Source organism: Alexandromys fortis, unplaced genomic scaffold (genome assembly GCF_014885135.2).
Source record: "Alexandromys fortis isolate MF-2015 unplaced genomic scaffold, M_Fortis_MF-2015_v1.1 scaffold_140, whole genome shotgun sequence".
Classification (NCBI taxonomy): domain Eukaryota; kingdom Metazoa; phylum Chordata; class Mammalia; order Rodentia; family Cricetidae; genus Alexandromys; species Alexandromys fortis.
Window position 1 is genome coordinate 1,199,861 of NW_026068048.1, and position 9,370 is coordinate 1,209,230.

Sequence of the window (9,370 nt, forward strand, 5' to 3'; positions counted from 1 at the left end):
ACGGAGCAGTTTCCAATTACCAAACAGGAACCAAAGCAGAAAAGCCATACCCTGACCTGCTGAAAAAGCACTGGAGTGCCCTGACCCTGAGTTCAGGGGACGTACTGTCATATCATCCCAGGGCTGGAGAGAAAGGCTTAGTAGTTAAGAGCCCTCACTGTGTGTCAGGCATGGTGGTGTCTGGGGCTTCAACGTCTTCTCTGACCTCCATGAGCACCGCAGGCACGTGTAAGTCAGCTGAATTCTGACACCATGAACAGGTGTCCAGTGTAGGGGAGGGGGGGTCTAAACTGGGTCAGGTGACTCCCTGAGGCAGCTGAGTGGGGTGGCCTGAGGACGATGGACCGAGAGACAGGCCCTGTCTCTCACTAGAGGGTCCTAACTACTCTGTATCCGCTTTGCCACAAACGAGGACAAGAGTACTGCAATCAGATAGCTGGCAAGACTAGAGACTGGTGTGAGCTCGCCAGCCTAGGCGAAGGCAGAGCACAGGCCCAGTGCTGCAGTGCTAAGCCTGTTTGCTGCCATTGCTGCTGCAAGAATATGCATCTCGCTGGGTACACACAAGGCCTGTCACAGAATATGCATCTCGCTGAGTACACACGGCTTGTCATTGCACCAGCAGTTGCCCACGTGTCCTAAAGAACTCTGAAGCTGGAGAAGCTGTCCCCTCACAAGCTGCCTTGGCGCTCAACTGGCCAGAAAGGTGAGCACAAGGAAAGGCCGCCCAGGACACAGGTCAAGGACTGCCTGCAGCCTGGCACGTGATTTTGGGGTCCGCTCTCCTCAGCTGCCAGAAGCCATGTGTCATCCACATGAAAGACTCTGCGGGTGGGGCACTTGTCCTCAGCGCCTCATCTGCCTGCCAGGATGAGCTCAAACACTTGGCTGGCCCCAAACTCAGAGTATAGTCCCTGGCAGTGGTAGCCTGCTGAGTTTTTATGCCAGGGATCCCCAGCGTGTGGGCTGTGTCAGCTGGCGGTGGCCTCTCTGGAAATGCTGCTCTTCCAGAAGGTGCCATCACTGCATCACTGCATCGCTGCTGCTAACCTGTTTTGTCCTGCAGGGGACTAAACTCAGAGGCAAGGAGCAAGACAAGCTAAAACCACCTTTCTGTCGGATGTGGCAGTGCATGCCCGCTACGTCAGTATTCAGAGAGTGGAGGCAGGAGCTGCTCAAGGCCAGTTTGAGACACGTGGTGAGCTGGAGGCCAGCTGAGGCTCAAAACAAAAGAAAAGCACCCCACCATTCCCACTGAGGACCTCCTCCTTCTCCTCTTCCCTTTTGGGCGGCTCCCACGCAACTGTCAATCTCAGCACCAGGGCGGTGGCTCTAGCCCTAAGGTGGAGCGTGTCCTAGATCTGGTTGCCTATCTCTCTGACCCGTCAGTGCCTGGCCCAAGGTGTAGGTGTGGGATCCACACAGAGCCAATCAGGGATCCTGCAGGCATGAATCATCCTTCTGTATGGAAAGCTAGTACTACCTAGAAGACTTGGACAGTAGTGCCTTTGCCCAGGACTGAAGACAGCTTGCAGGACAAGAGAATGGCATTCATTACAAAATGGAGGCCAAGTCAGCTGAGCTGAGCAGAAGAGGCGTCAAGTTCTGCAGTCTTGGGGCTGGAGAGATAGCTCAGCGGTTAAGAAAAGTGGCTATTCTTCCAGAGGACACATATTCAATTCTTAGCACCTACATGGTGGCTCACACAATGCACATAAATTAAAATAAAAAAAGTTCTGCAGTTTTGCAGAAGACCAGGTCAGTCTGCCTATAGCAGGTTCTATCCCTGACCTACAGTTAGAGATCAGTGAAATCACTGTGACTTGAAGCCAGCCAGAAATACATTTCTGTATTGGTGTGGGGTCCCCCGTTGCTGGAGCTGGCCTGTAATACAGGGGTGGCTGGGTAGGACAGTGGGATTCTCTGCTCAGAATGGAGGTTGGTTGGTGGTGGTGAAAGCTGCTTAGCAAGATGGCAGAGCTTGTTGCGATGTCCCAGGCCCTACTAGACTGAGGTTTGACCCCTCAACCACACCTTTTTTCCTTATGTTCATTGGAGTCAATCTCTTGGGAAAAGATTTTGTGATCCTGAACTTTGATGTCACCTGCCAGATTCAGCTCCTGGCCTGGCTTCTTAGTGCTGCAACCTGTGTGATTTCTGAGTCTTAGTTTCTCCTCTGTAAAATGGACAGACTCACAAGATCACATTACTGGGCCTCTTAGGAGACATAGCAAGGATGTCCTTGGTCTGGAACCTGGTAGAATCAGGACATGGAAATGGGAGGGGATTACGGTTTTTATTTATCCAGCAGGCACACTGTGCTGGGCCCTACCTCTCGAGTCCGGAAGATGATCCTGTACTGGTACTGAGGTCCGTGGTCCTTGTGATCCTCCAGCTTCTCCCGCTTGATGCTCACCGCCACGGGCCCCAGCTTTTCATCCACGCCGAAGTAATTGACATGCTCTGCAAAGGGGAGACCAGGGAAGTAGGGTCAGACGTCCGGAAGGAGAGGGCATAGGCCACGGCAGTCTGGTGCAGTGGGAGGATAAGGGGCTGGGTGCAGTCTCACACAAAGCCCAAGAATCCGAGGCCTATGGAGAAACCCTAAGAGTTTGATCACAGCCTGGCTTTCGGTGCCAGAAAAGCCACAGCCTTTTCTGAGTGTCAGCACGCTCATCTGACAAACAGGAGCCCAGAGGCTCATGGTTTAGAGCTGGTGTGTGGGAGCGAGACAGTGTGAAAGGCTTCATACAGTACACAGTGGGTCACCAAGCCAGGGCCACTGAGATTAATCCTGGCTCTGTTAACGGCTTGCCTGGTTTAGCTCCCATTAGTTGTTGTGAAGTAGTTAAGCCCAGAGCCTAGGGAGTCTCCAGCCAGCACAAATTCAGGGTTGAGATTAGATATAAGGCTCCAGTCAGGTCACATGATGGGATTCTTAGCAGTCAAATGGGCTTAACTCAGCAATGTGAGGATTAATTGAGTTAGCACAGCACCAGGCTGGAGCACAGTAAGCACACAGCTTACTCGCTGGCCATTAGCAGCCCAGGGCCTCCCATTTGTTCGGGGCCCTGACACAGATCCCTAAGTCATGCCCGCAGCTGACCATGCTGCTACAGACCTAAGTAATGGAAATACCGAGGGTGACAGCCATAAATGAGTCAGGGAGCCAGGTCTCTGCTCCCCACTTTTTCCTGGACAAGCCACTGGGAATCCTACCAGGAAACAATTCTTTCTGATATCCAACTCTAGTAGGTTTTTTTTTGGGGGGGGGGGATGGTGGTGGAACACACAGCATCCTGTGTGACTCCTGTTTCAAGCTTCTATGATGTTATCAGCAGATAACTGCTTCTTGTCCCCACCCTGGTATTCTGTATATTTAACTGACAGTCCGTTTTCAGATGCACCTGGGTGAAGGTGCACCAAGGCTAACCCAAAATACTGGGTGGGAACTAATCAGAATGGCACTCTACACTCTAAGGTGGGAGTTTACTCCTGAAGAGGCTACCGAATTTGTTGTTGGTTTTTTTCACCTACGCATAATGCCTAGCATCTCAGAAATCCTAGTATATGGTCAGTGCTCAATAAACATTCATCACAGGCCTCCACGGCTACAAAGAAGTAATTTTAGAAAGGCTACTTGAAAAAATGTGGGGAGTAGACAGGTCTTGCTATATTATTATGTGTGTATGTAGACCACACTGGCCTCACACTGGGAATCCTACTGTCTCAGCCTCAGTGCTGGGATATACCCCTGCATCACCATGCCCCACCTTTGCTTTCTTTCCCTTTTGAGGCAGGGTTTCACCATGTAGCCCAGGCCTCCCTCAAACTGAAGATCCAGCTGCCTCAGCCTCCCGAGTGCTGGAATTACAGACGTGCACTATCATACCCTGCTTCTAGGTGAGTTTTAAAAACCAACAAGGAATGGCCCTTTTCATCTTGGAATCCTGTGCTACTGAAAGGGACCTTCATGGTGCCTCATCAGCGTTCTATTATCCAGGACCTGGAACTTCCATTACCCCTTCACTGTTCGTCTTAATGCCATTTTGGTTGGGGTATGGGATCCACTACAATCAACCCTTTTTCTCCCATGAGGCCAATCTGCAGAGTGAACTGTGTCACACAGTCCACAAGCTATTAGTTTGTTAGGACTGATAGGGCACTCCAACCCACAGTCTAACTCTGAGATTAGCTCCAGAGACCCTGAGTCCCGTGAAGAACCTAGCTGCCTGTTACATCTGACAAGAACCATTTATTTATTTTTGGTGGCACTGGGGCCCGAGACTAGGGCTGAGTGCTAGACTATGTCCTCCAAGGCGCCGAGTGTGCCTCTGTTTTCCTTAGTAACGAGACGGGGTCAGATGACTAAGGAGTGGGTGTGCTTCAAAGACAAGCTGGGGCCCCAGCCACTAGCTCGCATCACCTTTGCCCACAAAGTAGTCCTGGTAGTAACGAGCACCCAGGTCCACATGTTCGATGCTGTACTGCCTGGGCCGGCTCTGTGTCCTCTGCTGCTCCTTGGGCACCTCCAGCACCGAGATGCTGGCGTTTGTGCGGTGGATGCTCAGGGTGGGCTCCATTAAGTGGGTCTCGCTGTTGCCCCCTGGGGAGCCCATAGAGGCCCGGGAGAAGCTGACATTGCGCTCTTGCTCCCCACCGATCTCGTTGCGGAAGTGTGGGCAGCTGAGAAGAAGGTCATTGCTATTGTCGTCCCCCAGGTCCTGCTCCAGGTTCTCTTTGCAGTTCAGATCCTCTGTGCTGGTGAAGGCTGGGTCCAGAGTCCCGAGGCTGTGGGCCCGGGATGCTGGGAGCGTCACCATGGCCGAGGCGGCTGAGGCCGCTGAGGCCCCCGTGGTGGTGTTACGCCTCTGGGCCACTGACACCCTGTTGGCAGCTGCCTCATTGAGGTCAAACAGCAGGCTCTGCACATCAAAATGGGCGAAGCTCTTCTGGCAGACCCAAGGTCTACTGGCTTCCGGGGGGCTTCGGCCCTCCTCAGTCTCTCCCAGAGGCCGCCCCATTTCCCCTTCAGGCTTACTGCTTCTCAGTTTTCTGAAGATGGATGAATCTACAGTGTCCCCACTGCCCAGGCCCCACGCAGGTTTCTTCCGGGCCTTTTCCTTCTCCTTGAGGGGCTGCAGAGTCTGGAGACTATCTTTGGCAGGCTGGCCATTACGGGCGTCTCCCTTGGCTCCACAGCTGCCCGCTGAGAGAAGGGTGGTGGGATCCACCCGCAGGAGCTCATTGAGGCTCTGGGAGCCACGAGCCTCTGGCTGCTCACTGCGGAACTCATTGAGGATGTCGAAGAAACTCTGCTCTGGCACACCCTGCACGTCGATGGAGGATGTGCTACCATACTCTCGGAAGAGTGGCAGCGCCCCTGGGTGCCGGCTCCCCCGTGGCTCTCCAGGTTCCTCCACGTCACACTCACTGAGGGTAATCTCGCTGCTGCTTCGATGTCGCAGAGGAAGGAAGGCCCGGCCAGGGGACCGGGGCCACCCATCCTGGAATTCTACATCTTTAGACCTTCTCCTAGAGAGTCGATGGAAAGCTCTGGACCCTGAGGAAGCTGGAGTGCTGGAGGGGAGCTGTCCATTCTGTATGTTTCTCATGGAATGGGCCACTTTGGTGGGCTTCACACTATCCGTGTCCTGTGAGGGGCTGGGATTGCTCTGTTCTCTCAAGGCTTCTCGCTTGGGTGGCCAATCAGCCACTCTGGCACGCACACCCATCTTGGGCATCGCAGGGGTGGTGGGGCTAGGGCGGGTGGTGGCAATGGCTGGGCTCTCACCAAGAGGCTGGGACATACTGCCATTCTGGGCCCAGAATCCCATGGGAATGTAGTCCCCAGGGTGGGGCCCAGGGAGGATATCGGTGCCCCTGGCCCCACAGCTGGCTGCCAGGTCCACACCATCATTAGGAAGAGGTCGATAGGTGGTCATAGTCCTTGGGCACTAGAGTGCTGCTGCCCCTGGAAGTCGTGGTACAACGTTATGGGGTCCACTGGCCCTCAGCCATTGTTTAGGCCTGCCAGTTCTGGAACAAAGGGTGCTGGCCCCCGAAAGTGCACTTGAAGGTTGTGAGCCTGTAGAGTCCAGTTCTTCACCATCGCTGTGGACAGCAGTGCAAGCGCAATGTCAGGAGGCAGGTGTCATCCAGGGGGCTCCAGATGCAGGGGCTCAGAAGGGCAGAAAGAACGACGGCTGCAGGCCATGGCCTGGGGATGGGGCGGGCATCTTCCCAGCCATGCTGCAAGAGAAGAGAAGAGAAGGGAAATGTGAGGCGTGACCAGTACACTCTATCCCCCAAAGGCAGGAAATGTGGCTTTTTTTGGTGGAGGATCCAGCTTTACTCATTTGAAAAGATGGTTATGGAGTGAGCCTGCCTGCCCTCCCCTTCCTCCCTCCCTCCCTCCCTCTCTCCCTCCCTCCCTCCCTCCCTCCCTCCTCCCTCCCTCTCTCCCTTCTTCAGACATGGTCCTGCTATGTAGTTTTGAACTTGTAGAAATTCTTCTGCCTCTTCCTCCTGAGCATTGGGATTATAGGAGGGCACCGCTGTGTCTGGCAAGAGTTTTGATCACATACAAAGCAGAGAAGGGACTGGGATGGCCGCCCCGTCCATCACTAGCTCCAGCTCCATTAGTTCCTTGCTGTTTCTGTTTCATCCATTCATCCAGCCATCATCATCATCATCATCATCATCATCATCATCATCATCATCATCATCATCATCATCATCGGTCCTGGGGATTGAAACTAAGACCTATGCATCCTAGGTGTACGCTCTACCACTGAACTACATTCCTAGACCTCTTTTCCCCCTTCATTACTGTATTAAAAACATTCATTTATTGTGTCTGCTCTTGAATGCCGGAGAGCATGTGTAGGGGTTACAGATGGTCTGTGGGAGTATGGAATCGGTTCTCCTTCTACCACTTGGATCCTAGGGATTGAACCTACGGTGAGGGAGTTAGTTCTCTCTTTCCAATATGTAGGGCCCAGGAATTGAACTCAGGCCATCAGACTTGCCAGCAGGTGCCTTTACTCACTGAGCCATTTTGCTGGCACCTCTTCATTTTTAAAACGATTTCATTTTTACTTTCTGTACTCCTGGAGATGGCATCAATCTCCATGTGTCAGGCAAGTGTTCTACCACCGGGGTATACCACCAGCCACCAGATCATTCCATCCATAAACACTTTTCACTTCACACCTCTAGCAGAGGAAAGGAAAGGAAAGGAAAGGAAAGGAAAAAGGAAAGAACCACCACCATTTCATTTCATATCCACCAAAGCCCACAGGATTCTTTATCAGCCAGTGATACTGTCTGCCTCAGGTCCTGGTCTCTGCTATCTCAAAGAGTCTTTGTTGAGTTGGTCTGCTCAAGAGGAGCCAAACAAGAGCCCACTCTGCCTGGCGGATGCTCTTCCTGCCTCACCCACTCCACCACAGACATCTTCCTTTGTCCCACTGTACCGCTTGAGCGAGGACCAGAGTCCTGTCCAGTGTGATGGCTACCCTCAGGACCCCTGTGGTTCCATTTAGCATGCTCCCTTTCCCTGTATTTCCTGTAGGCTGATGGAACTGCGCGTGCACAGAGGGCAGACTTACTGCCTGCCTGCTCTACAGCCTACTTGATCCGGCCTTCCGGCCAGGAGGGGAGGGAAAATGACACAGACAAAACCAGAGCCCCAAAGAACTCCTGGAGAGAAGCTGCCAAAGGAAATGTTCCCAGAGACTGGGGTGGTTAAGACATTCATGTCCAATGTTAGTGCCTCCTCTCGGAGACCCTTCTTCCCAGGACTCCATATTGCTTCTGAAAGAAACCCAAACTCCTTCTCCTGGCCACAAGACAATATATCTGGCCCCTAACTACTGAAAACACCTGTGGCGCCTTCCCCACCTTTCCAGGGTGCTTCCAACCTATGTTACTTGCCAGGCCTGTCACCCAGTCTGCTCTCTTCCTGTTGTTCTAGCAGTTGCCACCAACTGAATCTCTTTTGTACAGTATCTGTTGCCGACTGCCTCCACCTCCGGGCTGTCAGCTCTAGAGTAGTAAGGTCACTTGCATGGCTCACAACTGTGTCCCTTACCCACACTCCTGCTGGGGATGACCTGGCACTGTTTGGAAATGGCGTCATTCTGACCAGGGTTCGTGAAGCACACACTCTGGTCCACAGGCCACAGGGAAGGCGATCCCATTTCTAACTCTCCCCAGAACCACTTCTCTCTTTGTCTCTCCCTTGAATGAAACCCCCTGCTGGATGAAGGGGAAGAAAGGGTTCACTATCTGGAGGGGAAGCTGCCTCTTATTCCCGCTAGCAGGACTGACTTTATTCAAGACAGCACAGTGTGTGGGGGGGGGAATAGGGGGGAGGGGGTCGAGCACCTGGCTGGAGTGACCTGTGACTTTTCTGTCTCTTATCCTGTCTTAGACAGTGTTCTAGTGCTGAGGAGAGACACCATGAGCACGGCAATTCTTATAAAAAGAAAGCACTTAATTTGGGCTGGTTTAGTTTCGGAGGGCTAGTCCATTGTCATCAAGGCAGGAGCACGATGGCCTGCAGGAAGACATGGCAGCTGGGAGTTCCACATCCAGATCTAAAGCAGCAGGATGAGAGCTACTGGGACTAGCTTGGGCTTTTAAAAGTGCAAAGTTTACCCCAACAAAGCAAGCCCTACTCCAACAAGGCCATACCTCTTAAATCCCTCTCAAGTAGTATCACTCCCTGATGACCAAGCATTCAAATATATTTCTATGATATATAAGAGCCTATGTGACCATTTCTATTCAAACCATCACAGTCTCTGAGGCTGGGCATAGCTACTCTGGTAGAGACCCCGAGAGTGCTTGCCTCGTGAGGAAGTGATGCCCCTGTGTGCTCATGAATCATGTAGTAGGTCTTTCTTTCTTTCTTTCTTTCTTTCTTTCTTTCTTTCTTTCTTTCTTCTTTCTTACTTTCTTTCTTTTTTTGTAGGTGTTTTCTAACATAGGTTTAGAGGTACAGCGTGAACTTCAGGGAAAAACAAAGAGGGGTCTGTGGAACAGGTTCATGGACCCAAACAGAAGAGACACCAGCCTCTGAGATGGGGAGAAGTAGGAGAGGGAGGGGAGGGATCAAGATGGCCTGTTTTCTGTGGGTGCCCACGAGTCAGGGGTACAGGAACATTCCTTAAGAAACTTGAGAGATGGGCTGGAGAGATGGCTCAGAGGTAAGAGCATTGCCTGTTCTTCCAAAGGCCCTGAGTTCAATTCCCAGCAACCACATGGTGGCTTACAACCATCTGTAATGAGGTCTGGTGCCCTCTTCTGGCCTGCAGGCATACACACAGACAGAATATTGTATACATAATAAATAAATAAAGAA

At 52.3% G+C, this 9,370-nt stretch overlaps 1 protein-coding gene across 4 annotated transcripts in view; it reads right to left on the minus strand.

Annotated features, from left to right (window-relative positions):
* Sipa1l3 (signal induced proliferation associated 1 like 3) overlaps nt 1-9,370 on the minus strand; it is a 205,314-nt gene that overhangs the window by 78,706 nt on the left and 117,238 nt on the right. For all 4 annotated transcript variants that reach the window (XM_050119114.1, XM_050119111.1, XM_050119112.1 and 1 more), the window contains exons 3-4: nt 4,427-6,252; nt 2,333-2,463 (exon numbers count right to left, since the gene is read on the minus strand). In XM_050119114.1, the coding sequence (XP_049975071.1) occupies nt 2,333-2,463; nt 4,427-5,945 (1,650 nt within the window). In that variant the 5' untranslated portion in view covers nt 5,946-6,252. The remainder of the gene's footprint in view (nt 1-2,332; nt 2,464-4,426; nt 6,253-9,370) is intronic.